This window comes from Cryptotermes secundus, unplaced genomic scaffold (genome assembly GCF_002891405.2).
Source record: "Cryptotermes secundus unplaced genomic scaffold, Csec_1.0 scaffold653, whole genome shotgun sequence".
NCBI classification, from domain to species: Eukaryota; Metazoa; Arthropoda; class Insecta; order Blattodea; family Kalotermitidae; genus Cryptotermes; species Cryptotermes secundus.
Genome location: NW_019736406.1, coordinates 329,609 through 356,040, shown reverse-complemented (window position 1 = coordinate 356,040; position 26,432 = coordinate 329,609). Strand labels below are relative to the sequence as shown.

The 26,432-nt window shown below is 41.2% G+C and overlaps 1 protein-coding gene across 1 annotated transcript; it reads right to left on the bottom strand.

The window, feature by feature from the left end:
- Window positions 1–5,070, bottom strand: LOC111869903. Its single transcript, XM_023861773.1, has 2 exons — window positions 3,771–5,070; window positions 1–583 (listed from the first exon to the last, which is right to left on the bottom strand). The coding sequence occupies exons 1-2, from the start codon at window positions 5,019–5,021 to the stop codon at window positions 494–496; spliced, it is 1,341 nt and encodes a 446-aa protein (XP_023717541.1). The 5' UTR covers window positions 5,022–5,070; the 3' UTR covers window positions 1–493.
- Window positions 5,071–26,432: the final 21,362 nt, after the last annotated feature.

Sequence of the window (26,432 nt, the reverse complement as noted above, 5' to 3'; positions counted from 1 at the left end):
TTAATAAGAAAAAGAAGGATGTATTTATTACTCATTAAAGCACGAACAAAACAAAGTTAACCTAAGCACTGAAATATGTTGCAGTCTTCTGAGTAATGACACATTGCAGTATGGCAGCCTGTCGTTTTGCAGAAACGTACTGCCTCCATCTTCAGATTAGCATAAATAGAGTTGTAATGTGTTCTTTGGAAATATTTTCACCCAGCCTCCAGATTATACGACGTTGTATTCAAGAAGATTCCAATAAGAATATTTACCCCATTGAAAATTTCAAATGTAATGTCATTAGTTAATCAATTGGCCGATAACTTCGATGTATAATGCTATGTGGGCAAATGTTTTTCTCCCCTTGTAAATTCTTTGCAACTTTTCCTAGACTGAATGGATTATTGTATTTCGGGGCTGGCTTAACGGGGCACTTCGACCGAAAAAAATGACGATCAACTTCTGTACATGAACTAGAAGCCTTATTTATGGAATCTAGAGGGATATTTTAATCCAAGGGACGGTAGAGAGTCGCTTTCATCTCCATGACCAAGACACCGTCTGAAGACTGGTCGGTGGGAGCTGGCGGGACGTCCATCTGAAAAAGAAATGAGACTCATTAGCGACAATCATTTAATGCTAATTCTAAAATACATCCACTCTACGAACCAGGCTGTGTCGTATCTCGTGCAGCCTTCCGAATGGAAGAAAACTCTCGTGTAAAAATATTATTGTCACAATTTAGGGTTTGTTGCGAGATTTATGACAGTTTCTGGATTGGATGATTAGATTTACTGGCACCTTACACACAACTCGGGACTACAGGCAATTACAGGGCTAAAGTTGCAGTTCACCGTTATATAAACATTAGGATTCTCAGTCCTCACTAGTTGTATCCTGGCAACGGATTTGTAAGTCTCACTGTCACTTCAAATTACAAATGAAGCCTTCTTCGCACAGTCTAATTCCTTTCTTGTAATCATTCTGCAACTGCCAACTCAATTCAGTTCCTCTGCACCAAAACTCATATCCCGGCAGGCTGCCGTCTCGAACTCAACTCTATTCCCTTTTCTGCTCAAGTCAAAGTAAAAGTAAAAGTCAAATTACGACTGACGGTCAGTCAGTCTGTAAGTCTTGGTGTCGAGCCCGATCTGGGGCTTATGACCAGATATTTATTACTGTTTGACAGTTACGGTCTTGTTTTTGTGGCGCGCCTTCTCTGACGAGAGGACGGGTCTGTCTTTTGTACATGCTGTTGCCTCTTGGCAACGCAGTCTTTCTTGGATCCGAGTCCCTGTCTACGATTTGAGACTTCCCTTTTCGTCGCTCCTGCTACTCGCAGGGTCACGGAGGAGGTATTCGACCCCGCTTCCACAAGGGTGCCTTTTCTGCTCAGCTGAATTCTTCTTTATAACCACTTTGCACGGGCCCCATGGAAAACACCGCCTTCTGTTGTACATTATTGTTTTAGGTGTTTACCGCACCAATGCATAGCAACTATTACTTTACCGATCACACAGAAAACAACCTCTTTGTTGTTAAGGCGCGTTTACGTTAGGCACGTGTTTACTGATTCGTTGCCTAGCAATGGATATACACGTCACATTATTTTTGGTTTGAATTTTCCACAAGTGTGTACTCGTAAATACATGAAGTATGTCTAAAAGAGAAGCTAGTGGCTTTCAAATGATGACGTAACAGTTATGTCACAAACTGATGATGACGCAACCTTGTTCCTCTCAAGGCGCGTCCACATTACTCGTGCTCGTGCTCGCCAGGCTTGTGTTCGTCTGGGTTTTACTTGCGCTCGTAAATCTTCGTCCACACTACTTCAGTTGCTCGCCAGGCTTCGGCGCGTGAGGATCCGTATATTTACTCATAGTGTGTATAGGCTGTAATCGTATTTTAATTTTCATTTCATGCATCCTGTTGTGTTACAATATACAACCTCTTTATTAACCGTCACAACACAACACATATCAAGGCCAGTGCCCAGCTACGGCTCTGCTACATGTTTCTGCTATCAACAGCCATCATCAGGCAAATACATGGTTAAACATATATACACCACTGAACTGCAGTACTGTTAAACTGGATACAATACCATAAACATATAAAACACTTGACGTAAAAAATACAAATCAGATTATGTATATAAAAAACAGAAGTTATAGTATAAAACAAGAATAAAATTTTAATTGACGTTTTATAACATCGAATCAGTCGTTGGTTTTGTATTTTCGTACGTTCCCACGGACAAATTGGAATATTCTATATTTTTTCTTTTTTGTTTTTGTATATAAGATTGTATAGGAGGCTCGTGATGTAGATGTAGTAAATTATTTTACTACTATAATTCCATGGGAACGTAAAATATGACCTGCAAAATGACCGAAAAAAAATCCAGAAAAATGACCTATAATATGACGNAAACAAGAATAAAATTTTAATTGACGTTTTATAACATCGAATCAGTCGTTGGTTTTGTATTTTCGTACGTTCCCACGGACAAATTGGAATATTCTATATTTTTTCTTTTTTGTTTTTGTATATAAGATTGTATAGGAGGCTCGTGATGTAGATGTAGTAAATTATTTTACTACTATAATTCCATGGGAACGTAAAATATGACCTGCAAAATGACCGAAAAAAAATCCAGAAAAATGACCTATAATATGACGCAAAAATGTAATATGCAGGTCCCGGATTTTGATGACCTGAAAATATTAAAAAGATGACGTATAAAATGACCGAAATAATCCAGAAAAATGACCTAAAGGAGAAAAGAAAGAACACTTCGCTTCCATGTTATTCACATTGCAGAAAACATATGAAGAAAAATTCCCTAAAATGGCCAAAAATGACAAGAAATACCCTTAAAAGTCCAAAAATTACCCCCAAAATAAAAAAAGACCTTAAACCTAAAAATGTCAAAAAAATGACAAAAAATTACCTATAGAATTTACATTTCTGTAACCAGCAGCTCACATGGGAGATTTATATACACGTATTTAACAGCATCGAATAGGATACAAGGAAAAAAAGATGACATGTAATCAAAATCCGGGCCCTGGTAATCACATTTCATTTTTAATTTTCATTTCATGCATTCTGTTGCCAAGTTTGGCTCTGCACTTGGCACTGACCTCAATTTAGTTGTGTTGTGACGGTTTTAATAAAGAAATTGTACATTTCATTTTATCCATTGAGGGTGGGGTAGGAGGATGGCAGATAAACAAGAATTTCTCAGACGAACTAATAGCCCACTTTCCTTTCATTACATATTATTTTATACGACACGGATCACATAGAAAACACCGTGTTCAACATGTCTCCTATTGTATTCGCTGCAACAGGATCGTATTTACCGACAATAAAACGATAGGTGGGGATACACAGATACACAGACAGCAAGGTGATCTCATAAGCCTCCTTTTATTTAAATAAGATAAAGTAGTCTATGTTTTAATTTATGTTGTTGTACAGGACATCCTTCTCCCTTTTAGTTATGGTGGACAGTGACATGTACAGTATCCTGATTGAGGCACAAGTTCATGAAGATGTTTCTAACATACGTCCACAAACACCATTTTGGTAACGACTGAGAAATACACGAAATGGATTTCATGTGGATTAAGTGAAAGCTGAAGTGAATTGAACCTGTTTTTTGTCACTGATTACAACTCGGATTGATACTGAGGTATGATTTATGTGATATTTAACAACACTTCATCAATTATACATGCTGTATTTCAATTATATTACAGTTTTACATAATGACTTACCTGGACTTGGTAGCCATGATCATTCCTCAGTCTGAAGGTCCCCACTTCGTGATTCCCATATGGCTGAGCTGATATCACGGGTGCTCCTTGCTGGTTCAAGATCACTTCTGGTTGTTCTCGTTCATGCCTAATCACAACTGGTTCAGCAACATACCTGTAGGTTCCTTTAGGAAGGTTTTCCTCTACACGGATCACATTCTGTAGGTTCTCCGAAGGTGGAAAATACCTGATGTCGGCCACAGGGTTAGGAACTCGACCGTAAAACTTTTCATAATGCCTTACGACACTGAAAGGAGGATAACTTTCAGGATTTGTACTGTAATCTAACTTGTTTGCTGCGATCAGTTGCTGATACAACTTTTCAGGGAATGTGTCTGAAATATCATTGAAACGCGTCGGGCTGTAGGAAATTTTGCCTGCAACATTGAATGGTTGTTGGTAAGGACCACGGTACGGGTAGTTGATATGCTGTAACTGATTCAAATTCGGAATCCTCTCGGCATCTAGACGCGCGAACCGAGAGGTGACACCTGTGAGAGACGTTAGTTCAGGATCGGTCTGGTAAGGATAAGGAAGCCTATTCAATTTGTAGGCTCTGTCAGTGGAGCTTCCCAAATAATCTGTTATTGGACTAGATGTGGAATATAGACCAAAACTGGAAGGATTAATCAAGAGAGATTTTTGGTAAGGATTAAATAGTACAGGATGTACGTTTGGGACAATCCCAGAATTAGGCTGTCCCACGCTGTGTACCAGGGGATCATATTTCTCCTGAAGTATATCGTCAACTACTGGTTTAACATTCAAACTGATTCTTGGTACATATCCCGGATTGTAATATGATACACCGTTCTTTGGATCCACGAATACTCCAATGTTAAGTTCTTTTGATGATGGTTCTTCTAGAGAATTTGAGCCAGGGTTGAGTTGATTGATGTTAGAAATAGAAATCGGCGAATATGAAGCTTTCCACTGGTGATCGTTGATCAGATCACTGTCATTACTATCATCTTTGACTCCAACAGCGAAACCAACGTCGAGATCTCTTGAAGATGGTTCCTGGAATATTCCAGTACCTCGAATATTTGATAGATCTGCGATGTTTCTACGAGATACTTCATGTCGTCGTTCGGGAAGAGAATATATCTTCTGCAGCAACTGTCGTAGTTGCTCTCCATTAAGTCGGCAGTCTGTACCTTGGACACATGCAGCGACTATAAGGAGCAGTATGAACTTGGTGACACAACTCATGCTGGCGATGTCAGACTGCGGCAGGTGCTGTGAGCAAATGAAAGTCTGGACCGATAATATAACATACAGCTATGACGCATGAGGGACATCTATGTACAGAGTGTGCCGTAAATAATGTAGCACCAATATTGATACACAGAGGTAGAAGAAAAGACGGAGAGATTGCAATTGAATTCTGCCTGATTCAGGTGGCAAATGTGATAACCATTCAAAGACTAATCATTCGGTCTGATAAACTCTGCTGGCCCTCGACAGCACAGTCAGCCTTGGTTTAGGGCCCCGTCGTGACTCACAGCCATATTTTTGTTCCTTCCAGAACTTTTGTGTGTTTTGAAATGAGACCTCTTCGATGAGAGGTAAGGTCTGACTATTACATGTAACTCTCCCTCTATTGGGATTGCCTAAAGCGGACAGTGACTAACTGGCCATTTCCTCCACACAGACACACACCTCCTCCTCTAACCCTCACTGCTGCTGACTGAATCTCAAAGACTGGATTTCTTCTGAACTCTATATAAAATATTTAGTCCGTACCTCGCAGGAAACACGTTACGTCTCCGATACAGAGACCAACCGGTTAATTCTGTTTAGGGAAACAGTTGCTGTTTATTGTGAAACCACACGGAACACACAAATACCCTCTGTATGTGCAGAATGCAGATTTTCACTATGTTAAGAGCAGGTGGTATATATAAAACCACTCTGCCGAAGCTCTCATGGTGCCTTTGCACAAAGAAGTAGGGCGATCGGCCCTGTCGAAGTCGAGTTGGTGTATAGCTTTTCCGAAATTCCACACTGAAACAGCTGATCGTCCGAGAGGATGCCATTCAATGTTGATGATGTTAATTTGCAGAGTGAATTGTAAATGGTCTAGTGAAAATGAGGCGTTAGTAAGGAGGCTGGTCGAGATGTAAACGCAGGGGAACTATACATATATGTTCATGCTTTGCCAACAGAATGCAGAATATATATACTGCATAGACAATTAATCCTCCTGCTGATCAGAGTGGGCTGCTCAAACACTGCGGTCTTGGGTTGAAATCTCACTCGACTTATGGCTGTCTGCCTGCGTTTTTTCTGCTGTCTTGTGTAGGCCTTGAGAGGGGATTGTCACTCGTTCAAATGGTCCTACCGACTGGCTATAAAATTCATAATTCCAGAAGTAATTCTGATCATTAATAGGCCAGAGGGCCTAATACATAAAGGTAGAAGAAGAAGAAATCCTTCGAAAATGAGACGAAGTTACGACGGATGAGTACAAGTACAATCAGCAAATTTTATAGATACAAATTACATATACAGTAACAAGTAGAGGAGTGCTATGTAGCGCTCAGTAGCGCTCCTCAGTTCTAGGCCTGTTGTGATATTTGGGCAGTGGGTTTTTTTTTAATTCGCTTAGTGGGGGGTGGAGTCCAACTGGGTCCACTCGGCACAGCGACCACTGATTGGCCTATTGTAGCCTGCCCCGGGTGATTATGATGATGGAGAATTTGGTGGAATGAATATTGGCAGGGGAAACTCAGAGAAAACCCGCCCCAGCGCCATTTTGTCCACCACAAATCCCACTTGACCAGACCCCGGGATCGAACCCGGGCAGCCACGGTGGGAAGCCAGCGACTAACCGCTTGAGCTATGGCGCGGCCAATGGGTAGTGGGCTTACTAACAAAATCTTAACACGCCAATCTGCCATTGCAATAAACCCTCAAAATCTGGTAGGCCGGTCGTGTGGCAAATGCCTCTGTAGTCGCCTGTTGTCGTCGGGTAGAGCCATAAGGTTCATAACTAAGTCGTTTGGGTTAGTTACCGTTTATCCTGTCGCAGATCACATTTCTGTTATTTTATTAACCGTTTCATTTGCAATTTATATTTTAAACACTTAAAGTTTTAACGTTAAATTCATCACTGATCTATGCACACTATATGTTTCGACCAACATTTATCATCTTCAGGTGATTCTAAAATTGCTGATGAAGCCTCTGTGCTTCCGTCCGTAAACGACACAATAAGAGGAACTACCAATCACCATAAGACACTTGGTGGTACAGACGAGGGCGTACTCCCAAAACTGAAATTAAGAACGAAAACACAGCAGTTTAGCAAGCAATTTTATAGTAACCTGAAGATGACCAATGTTGGTCGAAGTATGTAGTGTGCATACATCAGTGATGCAGACGAGATTTTAATGTGCAAAACTTTCAAATGTTCTAAGAAATATGTGAGGCGGCTAATAACAACGAGGAATAAATTTAAGAAAAGTTTAAAATTGAATAAGCTTGTTGCACCGAGTCCGAAATTTTACGGTTTACCGACTTCTATTCTGAAAGCTTATTGCATTGTACACACGGAAAGAGACACTATTTGGAACAATGAAGACAATGCAGTCTTGGTCATGTATTTGTATAACCAAACTGCTTTGTTTTCTTCAGCGCATGTAAAGGTAATGCTATCCCTGTAACAGGTCGTGGAGGCCCATAGGGTTCTGAGACGTCAAGGCTCCTACATTTTCTTGAAAATCGGCTCACAGATGGCGGTGAGGTTGTCAGCCTTACGCGCCGGCCGCCTCTTACATCCCAGGAAGATTTCTGGTGCTCATTTCTGTTAGAGGCTGAGTCAACCCCAGGGCCATAATGCGGCTGGAGGATTAGTGGATTCTAAAGGGTTCCGACTGTGGTGTAAAACACGCAGAATTACAGGGTTTTTGGATTTTTTCCATCATCCGGAATTATAGAAGGTAGAGAGCAAGACGTTTCGGAAATTGTATCTGTTTCCGTCCTCAGGTGAAAGGGGAAAAGACACCTAATCAGTTGGGCCCCTTAGAAAGAACTAACCTCAATTACTGGACAGTGTAAATCTAACAGGGGTTGACCAGTGATTGAGATTAGTTCTTTCTAAGGGGTCCAACTGATTAGGTGTCTTCTCCCCTTTCACCTGAGGACGAAAACAGACCCAGTTTCCGAAAAGTCGTGTTTTCTATTTTCTATAATACTGGGTGATGGAAAAAGTCCAAAAACCCAATCATTCTTGTGTAAGGATTGGGTTAATTAAAAAACCAAATTACCTCATCGGGAATCGAATCCGCGACCTTCCGTTTAGTAGCACAGTGCCTCAACCAACTACACTACCGCGTGTCCTGTTCAGCGCATGTGACAGTGCAAACATTCAGGTCAACTGTTGTTCCTATTCACCTAACACGCAACTTTCGAAGGATATATGTCCCATAACGCGTGAAGGTTTTATCAAAATCATCACTGGCAAATGAGACCCTTTTTGAACCATATCAGACTTCTCTATTCCGTCGTGAATCAGAGGATCCTTTTCTAACTGCTGTGGATTTCGCAACAGTTATTTTTCTTTCACAGAACAGGATCGCCAGCCTTGCGTCGAACCCAAAACCTGGAGAAAGAGAAAACTTGGGACATCAGGATTATTTTCTGCTATTGCCCTTCCCCACTCATCAAGACAACTTCACGCAGTAAGTGTGTATGAAACTGCACACCCCGGAAATGAATTAGGTTTGGGAAATCTGGATATTCTAGCGCATAGCCCATTTTATAAGCAGTGACTGTGTAAACAGCGGCCGTTGCTACTTAACGCCCACAATATACACGCATGCAACAATAAAAGAACAGTGTTTCCTTTGTGGTCCGCGCCGCGACTCTTGCTAGCAATGTCGCGGTAAACACGTCTTTACGACAACAAAGGGGCTTCGTTTTCTGCGTGAACCGTGTCAAGGAGTTGTTATTATTATTATTATTATTATTATTATTATTGTTATTATTATTTCTTTTTTATAATTCTTAGTGGAGTGAGATTGAGTCCACTTGTTACTGCGGCCACTACTGGCCAATTTTACCAGCCCCAGATGATAGATATTGGTGATTATGGAGTAATTGGTGGAATGAAGATTGGCAAGGGAAACCGAAGTACCACTACAAATCCCATATGACTTAACCCAGGTCGCCGCCGTGGGAAGCCGGCGACTAACCTCCTGAGCCAAGACACGGCCTTGCCGAACAGTTATCTTGAAGAAAACTGGCGTTACAACTCAGTTGACAATTCTGGTGTGGAATGTTAACCAGCGGGCAACGGCCTGACCACAGAAGCTGAAGGATCTCCGCTGTTAGAAGCCATTGCCAGGAAACGTTAGTGCAGAGTGTGATAGACTGAGGACACTAGTCTGTGTGTGTAAGTGACCTGTAAAGCTTAGTTCCGAGTGGTATATACAAGTGATCAATGAATCCAATATCCAATACATACCCCGTCTATAGTCACGCCCCTAAATAGTGACAATATAAATGAGAAGGCGTTGTATTGGGAATTAGGGGAATGGGATAGAAGTGTGAAGATTGGATAGGGATAGCTGAAAGTATTTTTTCAGTATGGAGCTCTTGAGATCTGAGCTACTATCCGCTTCTGAAAAAGAACATAGCTCATGAAATTGCCTGCACTCTCATGGTGAAGATATAATAACACGCTTTTAGTACTTTGAACGTCAAAGTTACTTTTGGAACGCCGTATTCTGTTAGTCTGAAGGTATGAATGTGCGCCTCCCTGACGTCTGAACGGTGGACGGATTTCATTCACGTTCGGCATTTCAGAGCTAATCCATCACAAGGTGGCGCCCACTGAATGTGGAACTTCTGGCTCAAAAATGGAGGTTCTTAGGATGGTTTCCAGAACCCGAATGTCGATTTTCTCGAAAATGGGTTATCAAGATTCTGATTAAATTTCAGTCATTTGTAGAGACTATATCCAAGAGCAATATAGTCACCGTCATTACGGTCATGCAATTAATCGCATTATGGTTCCGAAAACAGAAATGTCAGTTTCCTCGGAAAGAACTTGACTGATATGGAAGTCAACCGACGTTTCGGAGGAACGTGTAGCTTCCAAATTCAGGGTCGAAGAATAAGTCAAACAAGAAGTCAGCGTAAAGCAATTAGCAAACAGATAGAGCTGATAGGTGCCTCTAAATCTCGGTTGACTTTCAACAGAATACACGGCGTTAAATGCCAGAATATAGAACTCTTCGTAACCCCTGCTGTCAGAACGTCAGACCTTACGGTACTGGTTACATTTCAGTCATATAGACAATGATTCTAAATAAGGGGTTTTCATTTATACACAGCATTCAAAAGTTACAGATACGTACTTAATCTTCTAGTGTGGAGGCGGGATAAAATACTCCATGGTAGCCCTTAGAGCCGTGAAAGGTGACGAAAATAGTTCCCGGTGCCTGGGGGCATTATTGGGTCACCGCTGTCAGAGAAAGTGGTCTGGTCCTCCAGGTTGGGGGTTGGACGCAAGGCTGACGACCTTGCTTCTTGAAAATATTATTGCCGCGAAATCCAAAGAAGTTAGAACTGGGTAGTCAACTCTGGCAGAATCTTCCAAAGAAGGCTGTGGCTTTAAAAACGGTTTTTCTGCCAACGAATGCGATAATGATGATGATTCGGAAATATTTTTTCGGTGTAGCTGAAATTTGTGATCCCCCAGAAATGTATGAGTAAATTAGACAACATTATTATGCAACGTAGACATATTTCTGGTTGCACAATCACTTCCAGCCGATCAGAGTGGCCGCGTGGTCTAAGGCATGAATCGTTTTCGCCCGCTCAACCGCTGGGTTTATGTGTTCGAATCCCACTCGAGCCATGGATGGCAGTGTGCGTTTATTTTTTTGTGTTGTTCTGTGTGTAGGTAGGGGCCTTGCATCTGGTTGATCCCCTGTCGAAGGAGTCCTACCGCCTGTTCATTGATTAAGTATCTGAAAAAAAGGGTCGAAGGTCCATAAGGGCTGTAGAGCCATAGATAGACACATCACAACCAACAATGGCCTATGGAGAAACAATTGATTTAATTTCGTAAGAAACAGGAACTAGATCAATTGTATATTTGAAAATACGTGCAGATTCGCTGAAGAGATTTCCTTTCAGCTTAGTTCTGTTTGAATACACGTTTTTGCTTGTAACAACAGTGGATAACAATTAGCCGTTAAATAACTTACAGACAAAAAATTGTATGGGGCTATATCTCATCTTGCTGGAATCCAGTCGAGTATGTATACACCGCGTGTCCAGACCAGGACAAAGATTTCGACACAGACTGCATGCAGTTTGAAATGTGACGTTTAAATCGGATTAGAAGCACATGTTGATGCAAATATCTTGAGTCATCTCCTTTCTCTCGCAGAAGAACTGATAAATGAAGTATGTGAGCACGTCACGATCTTTCTCATGCGTCCACCTGCTGAAGCGGGCTGTTTCGGGATCCATTACATTCCTTTATTTACAGAACATATTTCTTCCTGGGGGTAAAGGGCGGCCGGCGCGTGAGGCTGACCTCACCTCCATCTGTGAGCCGATTGTCTAGAATCTGTGGGATCCTCGACGTCTCACAACACTATGGGCTTCCACGACCGGTTACAGGGATAGCTTTACCTTTACATCTAATAATATTGTGGCATATTTGCTCAAAACAAGGGCCGTTGCGAGCGAACGGCTCTGAAACAACATTTGTTTGTAGGCTACGGCCGTGAAGCAGACAATGAATCTAAGTCTGTTGCTACACAGGAGATTCTTAAAAAGCAAGAACAGACGTCCGCTGAACCCGCGTACCTTGAGTCATGAGGTGGGAACGTGTTTTATTTTCGTCTACAATTCCCCACCCCGAAACATTTATGTCTTTAATAAACGTTTAACAATTTAGGCTTGAGATATTCACAGATACACATGTACCTTTCTGTCACACAAAAAGTAGCAGTAATTTGTGTCCAATTAAACTCAAAATTTGAATTTGTACGAACAATTTTTTGTTTAATTTTCAAATATAAGATTCCATGAAAATATTAGATTGCTTCATGTGTATGGACAGACGGACGAGAGGAATGATCGATTTTATATGTACTGTCTGGAATTGTGAACGTGCCTACAAATTAACCGTTTTGTCTCCACCTTTCCTGTCGCTCAACTAATGAGCAATAGCTAAAGATACGAAATACGGCAATTTGGTTGCCGGAATGGCCTCAGCGTGTCGCTGGGTGTTGAGTCAGGCAAATTCTTGTACCCAAGCACGTTTGGTCATGTTCCAACTTCCAATTTGTAGTTCGTTGCCAAGCAACAGAGTAAGCAGTACGTATCCGTAGTATACTGTTGGGGGGAAAAATGAGAGCAGAGGATGAGCATAAAATTTTGTGTGAAGATTAGTGGAAGTGCTAGTGAAACGTTAGCACTATTAACAGTGGCTTATAGTGAATACTCTATGAAGAAATCGAGTTCTTTTGAATGGCATAGGTGGTGCAGGGAAGGGCGATAAAATGTGCAAGATGACCCAACAAGTGGGCAGCCAAAAACGCAAAAGGCAGATGCAAATGTGGACAGAGTACGAACCTTCTTGCTCTCAGATCGAGACTAATAGCGAAGCACAATAGACCAATGTAGGTCGGGCGCAAGGGCCGAGAAGGCCCACCCCTTATACATTCATTCATTCAATAGCAAAAAATTTAATATGAATAGGGAAACAGCGTGACAGATTATTACGGAGGATTTCGGAATGACACCGCAAAGACGGTGCCTCGAATCTTAACAGATAACCAGAAACAACGCCGGCTTCACATTTCATATGATCTTTTACACAATCCACAGGTGTCAGATAGGGTCATTACCGGTGATGAAACGTGGTGTTTCCAGTAAGACTCGGACGCAAAACGCAAGAGCATGCAGTGGGGAACATAGAATTCACTTCGGTCGAAAAGCGCACCATGTCTCGCTCGCAGTTCAAGGTCATGCTTGTGTTTCTTCGATCACAAGGGGATAGTTCATTATGAATTCACTGCACAAGGACAAACGGTGAATCAGCAGTGTTATTTGGAAGTGCTGGCAAGGTTACGAGAATCTGTTCGGAGGAAAAGACACGAACTCCGGCCTGACAATTGGATTCTCCACCATGACAATGCCCCTACGCATGATGCGTTGAGTTCATTATAAAAATGGACCTGACTTTGCCACCTACGATTTTTGGCTCTCTCTAAAATTAAAAAAAAAATGCCCTGAAGGGACAAAGAATTGCTGACGTTCATGACACCCAATGCAAAGCGACAACGTTACTGCGAGGTATTCCGGAAAACAATTTTTAAGGTGGCACCATCGTGTCACGAAATTCATAGCTTCTTAAGGAGAATAATTCGAGGGCGACAGCAGCCGCTAGTGCACAGGTAATCAAATATTGCATTCACAGGACCATTCCGGGAATTAAATTATCTCACCTCCTACATGAAATTCCCTGCTTATTTTACAGAGATGATGCTCTTGTCTTATGGTTGTTTCTGAATGAGCTCGTGTCACTCATGTCTAGTCTTTCTATTTACTCGTCATAATCACTTCAAGGATTAGGCGAATCGTCTTTTCCAGCCTCTATTATTCTTACGTTCCCTTCCACTTTTTCTTGGTCTTCCTACGTCTCGTCTACCGAACGTACGACATTTGGAGACTTGAAATGGAATGCGAATCTGACCGATCCTTTGCAAAATATTTACGTAGGGAAGACACTAAACTGACTTCATATATCCTCGTGTCTCAGTTGATCTGTCCTGGGGGTCCGAGGGCATCTGATTTCTGTGCTTGAACTCTATTCCAGTTTCGCTGCCACACGCGAGTAATGGGACCGACATAACCTAACAATTTTAAAATTCACTTTCGTAGCTATTCGTTTTAACTTTCTCCAAGTTACCGGACATGTGCTTTGACATTAATCTGTTTTCGTATTTATATTTTCATTCTGATTTTGTTTCTTGCTGTCGTAATTTTATATTACTCACAATTCTTCCGGTTATTAAAATACTAACGGCATTCATTGCAATTCTATGTATTTTACTTTTCTCACTTCTTGCTAGAACGTCCTCACCAGAAATTTACGGCTCTATGTTTTAAACGTTTGTCTCCTCAAGTAGATTACTGTTAGGATTTTGCTTTAGAATAATTGAAATTGCGCACCTTGGAAAAGAGGAGATATCATCTTGATGCGCTCTTCCTTATTCAAGTTTATCGTGGTTCTAGACTTTACCCTTCTGCTTTGGAAATTGTTGGCCTTCGGGTCCCTGTTCGATAAATCCGAGACTTTCCTATGTTCAATGTCTGTTCTGTTAGTAAAAATTACCCCTCTGTTAGATGCGCTTGGAGATGCTTTATCGCCACTCCTTTTCAACTTTGCTTTGGAATATGCCATTAGGAAGGCCCAGGGAAACCAGGTGGGACTGAAATTAAATGGGACACATCAGCTGTTGGTCTATGCCGATGATGTAAATCTACTGGGTGATAATGTAGATACCATAAAGAAAGCACACAAACTTTAACTGACGCAAGTAAGGAGGTTGGTCTAGCAGTAAACACAGAGAAAACTGAGTATATATTACTGTCTCGTCACCAAAATGCAGGGCAAAATCATGCCATAAACGTAGGAAACAGATGTTTTGAAAATGTGGCACAGTTCAGATATTTGGGAACAACGATAACCGATCGAAACCTGATTCAGGAGGAAATTAAGAGTTTGAACTCGGCTAATGCTTGCTACCATTCAGTCCAGAACCTTTTGTCTTCTCGTTGTTGTCCAAAAACATAAAAATCAGAATATAAAAAACTACAATTTTGCCTGTGGTTCTGTATGAGTGTGAAACTTGGTCTATGACATTAAGGGAGGAACAGAGACTGAGGGTGTTTGAGAACAGGGTGTTGAGAATTATTGGGGCGAAGAGGGATGAAGTGACAGGATGTTGGAGAAAACTGCATAATGAGGAGCTTCATAATTTGTACTCTTCTCCAAGTATAATTAGAATGATCAAGTCAAGGAGGATGAGGTGGGCAAGTCATGTAGCACGAGTGGGAGAGAAGAGGAATGCGTATAGGATATTGGTGGGAAAGCTAGAAGGAAAGAGAGGGAAGACCAAGGCGTAGGTGGGTGGACAATATTAGAATGGATCTTAGAGAGATAGGATGGGACGGTATGGACTGGATAGATCTGGCTCAGGACAGGGACCAGTGGAAGGCTCTTGTGAACACGGTAATGAACCTTCGGGTACCATAAAATGCTGGTAAATTCTTGAGTAGCTCCAGAATTGGTGGCTCCTCAAGAAGGGCTCAGTAAGTAAGTAAGATACTCTTAATATTACTTGTGTGTATATGGTCTTATTTTATTGTTCTCTCCTGTTAACGTTAACTTTAATTTTTCTTGGCATTATCATTAACCTGTTGTCATTATGTAGACTCTCAAATTTTGTACTTGTTTTTTAATTATTTTTATGTAATTCTATATACTCATGCTAACCTTTTAATTGGCCTCTGTGCTGTTAAGTTGTACGTAAATAAACATGAATTGAATTGAAATAGGACGTTGAGCTGCCACACGAATAAATAAGAATTAATCGGGTTATTATTATTATTAACTTCTGTGTGTGTGTGTGTATTGTTCTTTCTCACTACATAATGGAATAACCATTCGAAATGTACTTCTTTTATTTAATTTTTATTGGAATTATTATTAATTTATTGCCATTATATAGACTGTCTTATTCGTATTTTGTCTTTTAGTTATATCTGTATTTCTAAACATACTCGTGCCAACTTTGTTATTGGCCTCTCTGCTGTTAAGTTTGCCCGTAAATAATCACGAATTGAATTGAATAATTATTATTGTATGCTGCTCTATTTGAAACTCAAATTCTCACATTGTGGCTTTGTCTGTGTATGTTTGCTTCTGTTCTTTATTCATGCTAACTGTGTAATTAATATAGACTATCATTTTTGTATTTTGTTTTTTAATTATTTTTGTGTATTTCTCTATTCGTGCTAGCTTTGTAGTTGGCCTCTGTGCTGCTAAGTTTTCACGTAAATAAACATGAATTGAATTATTATTATTCCAGTTGTCTTATCTTAGTATCTAGTTGCTAATAGTATTAGCAACATTCATAATGATTCATAAATGTATGTATATATTTAAGTCTTCTTTAGATTTATGCCCACAGATTTATTTCTGTCATATTTGTATTTTGTTTTAATTATTTTTCTGTATCTCTATATACTCGTGCTAACTTTGTAATTGGCCACTGTTCTGTTAAGTTATTGCACGTAAATAAACATGAATTGAACTGAATTTGAATTATTTAGTTATATCTGTATTTTTGTGTACTCGTGCCAACCTTGTTATTGGACTCTGTGCTGTTAAGTTTGCACGTAAATAAACACGAATTTAATCGAATTATTATTATTGTTTTGTGTTTCGTTTCCTTTCTTTACTTGTGCTAACATCGCAACTGGCCTTTGAACTGTTAAGTTTACACGTAAACACGTGTAAATACTGTGGCATATTTGCTTAAAGCAAAAACTGAGGAGCCAGAGAAACAGCCGTTGCTAGCGAACGGCTCTGAAACATCATTCTTTTCTAGGCAACCGCCGCGAAACAAACGAGACAAAAACAATTGATAGGCAGCTACCAGAGCCTTAATAGACTGGCTGAGTAGGAATGCCAACGGACACGAGCACAACAATGGTATAGCAAGAGGGTAACGGCGTTTCCTACGTGGTCCGTGCCGAGATATTAAAGCCGGGACGGTTTGGGGGCAACTGGTCACTTGCAAGAGTCCTCAGTGGGAAACCTGGGTATGAAGAGAAGATTTTATTTGTGATATTTGGCGTGTGTAATTCAGTGAGACGCTTATAGTTCATGTGTTAAAATCCATTGTCAAGAAACGGCTAGCAGAGACTGTAATAGACTGAGGACAGTAGTCTGTGTGTGTCAGTGATCTGTAAAGTGTAGTCACGAGTCATGAATGTGTAAGTGGTAAATAGGTCCAATATCCAATTCAAAATCCCGTCGAGAGTCACTCTAACACGTGACAATAGAACTGAATTATAATTGCATGTAGTTGCTTACTACTTTCAGCCGGAAAATTTCTGTGTAATTAAATTACTGTCCAAAGTTACTTTTGATCAAACTGAGATATTTTCTCGAAAATACAAAGTATTTTTAATGTAGAATTTCAAATATGTGAGTAAACTGTAATTTTTAAAATTGAGAGCTATTTCTTCTTTAAAGCTTTAGCTGCTGTAGGTGCAGATTGTAAAGCAGGAAGGAGGGACAATAATAACCTGCTTGTATATGTAACGTAAACAAAGTTTAATAATGTCTTACTCATTTCGGTTTCTTTTCTTGTTTATATTTTCATACTGCGACAGCTTTATACAATGTTGACATAAATAGGAAAAAGCCAGACAGATAAGGAAGCACGAGGAGATGGGAGAATGAAATAAATAAAATTATAAAGGACGACTGAACAAAATTTTGAAAAGAGGAAAGGAATAAGGAATGACATACGTAAGGAGAGACAGAAAAAAGGAAAATAGAAGAAGAAGGAAGGAGACAAAATGGAAGAAAGACACGAAGGAAATGGAGGTAATGAAAGAAAGATTACAGAAAGAGTAAGCGATAAAGGAAATTTGTTTACCGAAAGTGTATTGGACCTGTCTCTCCTTATGATCACATTGCCATGCATATAAATTTTCTGGCTGTTTCCGTTAGCTGCTCATAACGCCATCTCTCGAACAGTGCAAGCGCAGCCCGTCCCTGAAATCTGCTGTTTGATTGACTATGTTGGGGGATAGTTTGGGAAGCTGCAAAGCATCGCAGTCGACTTGAGACGCAAATATTGACGCTAAGTCTGTGTGCTGGAGACTTCATGTGAGTCGTGTGTGGCTGCTGAAGTTCCTAAGGCGGTTATTTTCATGAAAAAGAAGAACGTCGAGTTGGAGGGGGAAGCGAAGGGAAACTCCAGAGACAAACATCACGAACAGACCAACGCAGAAACAAACAGCGTCGCGAGGGTGGGACTAAACTGTGTCTGAGAGACATGTGTATCGTAATGATGCTGGCTCAGGCTTCCTGTTCTGTAGATGAGGTTCGAATCGATAATTCTAACAAACATCCTGAGCTAAATATGCCACAATAGTTCATCTTCTGACCTATAAGCAGAAGTCGTGAACACCGTAACTTTCAATTCTGATTAGAGTAAGATTTTTCTGTAGAATTTTGTCTCAGTTGAAATGCTTTTACTGATGCACTTAATATTATTTTAATAAATCGAACAAACTTGTACAATGGGAATTTCTGTGTTTCGTACTGTGACATGTAGACCTAATTCCAGGCAACGTCCGAAATACGCGCACTCGACAAGAGAAAAGAGTTGGAAGAAATGTTTTCTATGTGGTCCGCGCCATGCCCAGTGTTAGGTAACCGGCCAATGAATATGTATACGTGGCACGTGTTTTCTGCGAGGTGCGACCCGAGTCTGTATAACGAGAGGCGAACAATAATTTGGAGTTTAGTAGTTGAGTTGAATGTTCAGCTGTGTAGTGTTAAGCAGCGCACAACGGAAGCTGAAGATTCGTTTCCAGGAAACGTCTAGTGGAAACATTGCAGAGGAATAGCCACTGTTGTGACTTGTAACCAAGCAACTACTTAGTGCGGAGTGATACGACCGCCGAGCGAACGAATAGGAGACACGAACAGGAATTTATGAGGCCTTGAAAATGGGCGGTTTTGCAGATCTAGGAAAAAGACAGGGGAAAGTGTAATGGTACGTTCGGCAGGGAACCGACGTGTCAAATGTGAGTTGCTGAACAGGGTCAGGACTGGTGGGTCTCCGGAGAGGGCATCTGTGCCCTGACTAGGGCAATGTGCACGGACCTACGTGGTCCCGCGGAGAACCCAGATCTCCTGTCGTGTGGTGGAGACTTCCTGTGATCTTTCAGGGGTTCCCATGACATCTATCTGAGCAAATAATCGAAAATTGGTATCTTGTTCTGCTTATTCGATCCTGAAAATGGAGTCCATATATACCTCCGAAACGTCGGTTGACTTTCTATCAATTACACGGCGTCATATCCCAGAAGTCAGTACTCTTCATAACCACCGCTGTGAGCACCTCAAATCCCACATGGGAATGTACCTTCGGGTTCCATAAAGGACAAGGAATTTAGACACTAGATAAGCAACTACTAGTTTTTCAGGAAGGTCTCAAGTTCACATAGTTAGAAATATTCTTGATCATGGTATGGATTCTAACCCAGTGTGTAACACAGAAACCTTATTTATAGGCCAGCCGAAAACCTTTACAGACTCCTCTCAGTAACATAACACGACGTCCTATACGGCGTCACGGAGACAACAAAGAACATAATTTTCGTTCCCTTATTGCTAATATCCGCGAAGCGTCCAAATACCTAATAGCAATAAGGCTTCGAAAGATGAANTTTACTCCTCGCATCTCTGCCGCTTTGGTCCCACCCTTCAAGCCCCGCTTCTTTGTTGTTCCCCTCCTCCCCACGAAGAGATTCCGGGCGGTTCTGCACAGCCAAGCTGCGTTCACAAAGAGTCGGGTAACATGTTCGTATCTGTCTCGCTGAGAAAGTTCCCACAAGAGATATCGCTTCTGACTTGTACTCGGGATATATCCGGTTCGAATCTCGGACACAACTATACCAGGTAAGTGCCGAGATAGTACCCTAAATTAGGTCCCGACCACTTCATTCCACATTCTTTCCAATTCAATATTCATTATAATCGAATCATTCGATGCTGCATATAATGAGTTGCTTCCAGCGTCGTTAGAATGCATAAAAATATGCTTGTTGCCTAGGTAACGCGACAACAATTCGCGTGGGTTTCCGTATTTGAGCGAATATTTATTGGACACACTCTTTTGCAGTCGCAAGTACAATTATTATCACCTATAGCGTCCTCTAGACGTTTCTTCTTCACTGCCACAATTCATCTTGCATCGTTAGTCTCGGTGAAGTGTCTGCTGATCTGCTCGGGGACTGCTAGAACTCCACTGTCCACTGAGTCTGAGTCTCATTTTACGACCGACATAAAGCACAAAGCACCCATCTGGGCCTTGCGACCAGAGCTGTAATACTGTTTGACAGTTACAGTCTTGTTCTTTTGTAGGTGCCCTCTCTGACGAGAGGACAGGTCTGTTTTGTGTATATGCTGCTGGTCCTTACCAGTGCAGTCTTTCTCGGGTCCGAGTCCCTTGGTACTTGAGACCATATACAGAGTGCATTAATGAATCGGGCGATTTGGGAGCGGTGTTTTTTCCTGGATTGGTTGGAGTGGGGAGGATGCCACTACTGCCACCCAGCACCCTACTTCAAAGCGTTTTAGTTGCAATGGAGTTATGGACTGCACAAGGTGCTTTTGCTGTGAAAGCATTTTACAAAAACGGTGACAGTTTCGTCATTGCTCAGCGTGAATTTCGAAGAGTTTGGTATTCATCGCAATCGTGCTGTTCCATCTGCTCATGCATCAAGACCTGGGTTCAAAACTTTGAGGCTACTGGTTCTACACTAAAGAATAAAGACGGTAGCATAAGAACAGCACGTACACCCAAGAATGTAGCGGCAGTGAGAGAAGACATTGAGCGAAGTCCACGCCGGTCTGCGCTTCGCCACGCTACATCAGTCGGGCTGTCCGAAGCCAGCGTTCGGCGGATTTTGCACAAAGATCTCCACTTCTACCCCTATAAAATTCAAATTACTCATGCACTACAAGAACACGGCTATGAAAACAAAGATGATTTCTGCCAGACTTTTTTGCAATTAATTAATCAAAACCAAGATATCGTTAACAACTTACTGATGAGCGATGAAGCTCATTTCCATTTATCGGGTTTTGTTAACAAACAAAATTTCCACTATTGGTCAGCCACAAACCCCAAAGAAATTTATGAGAGACCACTTCACAGTTCCGAAGTCACAGTACGGTGCGCGATATTTCGTTTGGAATTATTGGCCCATACTTCTATGAAGATGAGTGGGAAAAGCTGTAACTGTGACTGGACCACGTTACGTTCACGTGTTGGAGAGCTTCTTAGCGCCTGCACTTGCTCGTCTTCCAGTCAAGGAAGAAAAGTTTTTCCAGCAAGATGGGGCTACGTGCCACACCGCAAGAATTTCCATGGCAGCTGTAAATAACCTGTTTCCTAACCATGTTATCTCCAGATATGGAAACACCATATGGCCAGCCAGGTCAGCTGATTTTTCCACATGTGATTTTTTTCTCTGGGGGTATCTGAAATCCCAAGATTTCAAAGCTCCAGCACCCCACACAGTTCAGGAGTTGAAACATCGAATTCAGGAAGAAGTTGAACGAATTGCCGTAGAGATGCTGCAAAGAGTAATGAGTGACTTTAGGAAGAGACTTACCGAGTGCCTACAGCGGAAGGGTGGTCATCTGTCGGATGTTATTTTTGGGAAATAGACTTCTGTTCTCAGTGAGTTAATTGAGAAAAAACAAATGCTTTTATGCTTACACTGTATTCATATGTTAAAACGAAATAAATGCAATAGATTACTGTTCATAAACATCTTAAAATCGCCCGATTCATTGACGCATCCTGTTTCAAATTGGAGGCTTCCCTTTTCGTTGCCTCCTACGACTCGCATGGTTACGGTGGAGGTATTTGAACCCGCCTTCACACGGATAACCTGAAGAATCTCCACTGTTAGATGCCGTTGCCAGGGAACGTCTTGTGAAGACACAGCAGCCTAGAAAATGCTTAGCGTGTGCTGAGTGAATTGTAAAGCGTGGAGATTAGTGATAAGGCTGTAATTACGCGTAGTCCCGAGTGGTGTGTACAAGTGGTCAATAAATCCAATACCCAATCACACACACATCGTCTATAGTCACACCCATAAATACATGACAATATCATTGCGTGTGTCCTGTGTACGGAATGTATGAAATTAACGTTTAACGTGATAATGCATGTCGGTCTGTTCGTATGTTTTTCTTTCAACACTGCTGACCTTATTACTGTTAAATTATGTATAGGAGATCAAAGTCAAAAAGGTAAAAAAGATAAAGTCGTTCCTGTGCTCAAGTAAGTAAGCACTACGCCATGAAGGCGTATGGGGAAGTGGATGTACAGATCCACGTTTTCTTAACCTCGGAATTAGTTGGAGGTGGGTGGTCAGTTTCACAAACCTGCTTCTTTGGACCAGGGGAAAGAGCCCCCGGTACCCATTGGATACGAGGCTGGGTGGACCCCAGAGCCGGTCTGGACAACGTGGAGAAATGAAAATTCTTGATCCTAATGGACTCGAATTCCGACCTCTCGGTCGTCCAACCCGTAGCTAGTCGCTATACCGACTGAGCTATCCCGGCTCCCAGTGTCATACAGTACAAACTGTAACAGGGTGCAATGACGTCGCTATGTGAAGCGGCTTCGAGGGAGGAACGGACGGAGTGAAACGGAGACGCTGCAGTGTTACAATAAATCAGATTATCGTCGTGCGGAACGAAGACGTCCCGCATCGCGACACCGTCGTCACTTTATCTTGCACAATCCTCCTTCCCACTCATCACCTGTTCTTCCTCCACTACTACCCTGCTAGGTTAACAAGTAGAGCCGTTGCTCCGTAACCGTTAGAACATACGTACGTGTGCATGGTATTTCTCAGGTAACGGCATCTGACGAAGTTGGGACATCACACACGACCTTCATTAGCAACTCTGCCCTGCAATGCTTACCAGTAACTTCTACTACGCTCTTCTGAGTTGACTTCATTTGTTTCCAGTCGCCCCTATCACCATTGGCAGTAACTTTACTTTTGCCCTTCGCATGCGCTGTGATTGCTGCCAGCAGTATTTTGATTTCTGTATTTTTCACCTTCTCTTGTTACATACTATATTTCTCCCCAGAATATAACTTCTAATTATCCTGACTTGATACGACTCGTTTTAATATATAATTCCTTTACTTTTTCTTTCGACTCCAGTTTGTTTGCAGATACTGAAATATGTCTCGATTTCTGCGTGCTCCTAGGCAGCCAAAGCTGAAAACTGCACTTGCACGAGGGAGAGTCAGTAAACAGGTCACAAATGGAAGTAAAACAGTTGTAATGGACGTAATAAGTTTCCTGTGTGTGTCACTAGGTAACAGCACAGTTCAGCTTCATGACAGTCTAGGTAGCAGACGCATATGCATATGTTCTGAGGCTGGTTTCGGTAGTGAAAATATCCACCGTGCTTGAGCTGTTATTACCGAAGAGTAGCATTCTGTTGTGCTTTTTGTTCTGTGGGCAAAAGTACTGAATGCACAGGATACTCGTAAAGAAATGATACTGTTTACGGTAGGAAGAGGGACTTCCATCTATTTGGCTCCCTAAAAGCACAACTTGATGTGCAAATATATCGCTGATGACGAAGAGGTTGAAACGGAGTTGAAGTGGCTGAAGCAACAGTCAAAAGACTTCTATACTGCGGGTTTCAGCGCACTGGTAAAGTGGTGGGACAAGTGTACCATGTTGGTGGAGGGTATGTCGAGCAATAAATGATTTTTTCGAGTTCGAATATCACATGTTTTACGTTTTATATTCATTTGTGATCTCTTTACTGACTCTCCCTCTAATTATTGTACTGTCTCATCAAATTTCTGGCACAGTTTACATTTATTTTCATTTGCTGTTTTCAAAATATATTTAGAATAATATCATTTTCATTATTAGTGGTAGCAATTGAGGTCATGCCAGAAGTTTTCACACTGGGTTATTTCCGAGACTGAATTTATCTTCACACTCATATTCCTCTGAAATGTAATTACCAGTATCAAAACTGTGCTGTTTCTCCAAGTGGCCTTGTAGCTGTTGACTTTGCACATAAATAACAAATTATTGAATTATTATTCCCTTCTAAAATGTTCATATTAGCACTGAACCTCAGCAGGAAAATGATCTTTTAGTCACGTAGGTGTATAATGACAGTAATTAATTAAATATTAATCTCTTGGTTAAATTACTTAATTGGTAGTTACATTCAGCACTACTCTGAAGTTACATTTATGTGTATCTACCAGAATATACCTTGACAAATAAGCTGGTTACGAAATGCCACAAATGACCTCGGACGTGAAAGTTTTTTTGATGTATTCTTCCTGCATTTTTGTGTTTTGTTTTGCTATTCACTTGTTTGATTGCGCTTCCTCTGGAACTGGCCCCTGTAGCTGTAAAATTTTTCATCAGGGTCATTCCATGTGACGTCATCCAAATAGGTTTTAGAAGGTCAAAAATATCTCTTTTTTTTTCCAAAACCGATAGATAGTTTCAAGCATAATCAGACCCAGAGGAAGTGAGTTGAGTAAAAACTCGTAATCTTATGAATTGTAATCCATATCATAAGGAATAAATAGGGTTTTTATTGGAGTCTCTAGCATCAATAGTTATCGAGATATAGAAGATAACGCAAACCTCCATTTCAGCCGAAAACGAGTTTCTTCGCGTTATAAGAACGGCTGTATCGGTAGAACCAAGCGGATTAATTTTTTAAAAATATTTTTGAAGTATGAAAACATGTAGAAATAAGTGTACAAAATATAATTTTCTTTAAATGTTCGAGCGACCTGTGGATGACTTCACATGGAATGACCCATCAGAGAATTTAATTGGTGTTTTCGTCATTTGCATGATAATCACATCATCATTTTGAGAAAAATTTAGTAAGTGCAGAAGCTTCCTGCATTAAACCTTACAGTTTTGCTCCGTTGCCATGTGTTGTTTATCAGTTCACAACTGCAAGCACGATGAAGACGCAAAATTAGGGTTTTTGTCCGGAAAATTTAAGTTATATAATATTTATACTTAAGAACCAAGTTATACCAAAAAGAAAATAATGCTATACCAATGCTACAAGCCGGAAGGTCGCGGGCTCAAGTCCCGATGAGGTTGTTGGATTTTTTTCAATTGACTTAATCCTTCCAGCTGCACTATGGACCTGGGGTTCACTCAGCCTCTAACAGAAATGATTACCACGAATTAATTAAATAATTTTCCTGGGGAGTAAAGCACGATCGGCGCGTAAGGCTGACAACCTTACCGCCATCTTAGAGCCGATTGTCTAGAATTAGATAATGAGGGACCCTCAACGTCTCATAACCTTATGGGCCTTCGCGGTCTCTTACAGGGATAGCTTTACTTACTTTTTTTTACTACTACTACAACCACCACCGCCGCCGCCGCCGCCACCGCCACCACCACCTTACCGCCATCTGTGAGCCGATTTTCTAGAAAATGTAGGAGCCTAGACGTCTCACAACTCTATGGGTCTTCACGGCCTGTTACAGGGGTACCTTTACTTTTACCTTACACCACAACGTACGTAATTTGTGCTGGTAAGTATACAGTACCGGGCTTCTATGGTGTTGGACAGAAGATAAATTCTACTTTAACTGCAGGTACCAGCACGCAAAGCTAACTTCAGCGCCATCTGCGAACCGATTTTCTGGGGAAAATGTGGGAACCTTTACGTCTCAGAACCCTATGAGCCCTCACAGCCTGTTAGAGGGATAGCTTTACATTCTTTTACCATTTCCGGTGATATATAATTCTTTATAAAATATAGTACATATTTAGACTGGCATACAGTAGGAGCCATACACAGATAGCTAACAGATGCTTCGAAAATTTAGCATAATTCGAACGTTTGGGAATGACAGGAAACAAATGAAATTACAGGGACGAAGTAAAGAAGAGTAAAGCTTCCGGGAATTCTGTTTCTTCTTCCGCTTAGAACTTTCTTATAGTCTCTTATTTAAAATCGTGAAGATTACAATTTTCTTTCGTATTAAGGAACTTCATAACTTATTCTCTTTAAGAAAATAGGATTATGGTAATAAAATCAAGGAGAATGGTAGACTGTGACATGTAGCATGCATGGGAATAATGAGAAATACATACAATATTTTCGTCGGAAATAAGAGTTCTAGAGATTATTTTGGAAGTAAAAGTAAATTTACCTTGCTACTTAATTAATCAATATGCCATGAAGACATATGGAGGAGTAGAATTATGGCTCCACGATTCTTGACCTCGGCACTAGATGGAGGTGAAAACATTAAAATTGGTACAGATATTATGTTTCTCTTTATTATCCATCGTCCTGTTTTTATCTACAACGCCGTCCTCCTCATGTTTCAAAATACAAAGTTTCGGAGACAGAATTTTATCTCCGTCTTCAGGTAAAACGTATTCAGTTGGACCCAATCGATACAGCTAGCACCTAACTTCAGAGTTAGGGACGGTGTTTTAGATAAAAACAGGACGATAGATAATATACAGAAACATAATATTTGTACTAATGTATTGTGACGTATTTGCGCTATGCAGGACGCCCCTCCCCCGCCAGCGGTGGCGTAACAGCGTTGCCGTTACTACGGTAACAGGCCAGTCAACACTCCGCCCCCTTTCTCGCTGTGACATGGCAGCGCTTCCCACTGTGACGTAACAGGCGACAACACCTGTAAACACGGCGACTAGGCAACAGGGAAGCGAGGCGTTTTATATTGTCTGGCTGAGGGTTTATAACAGAAC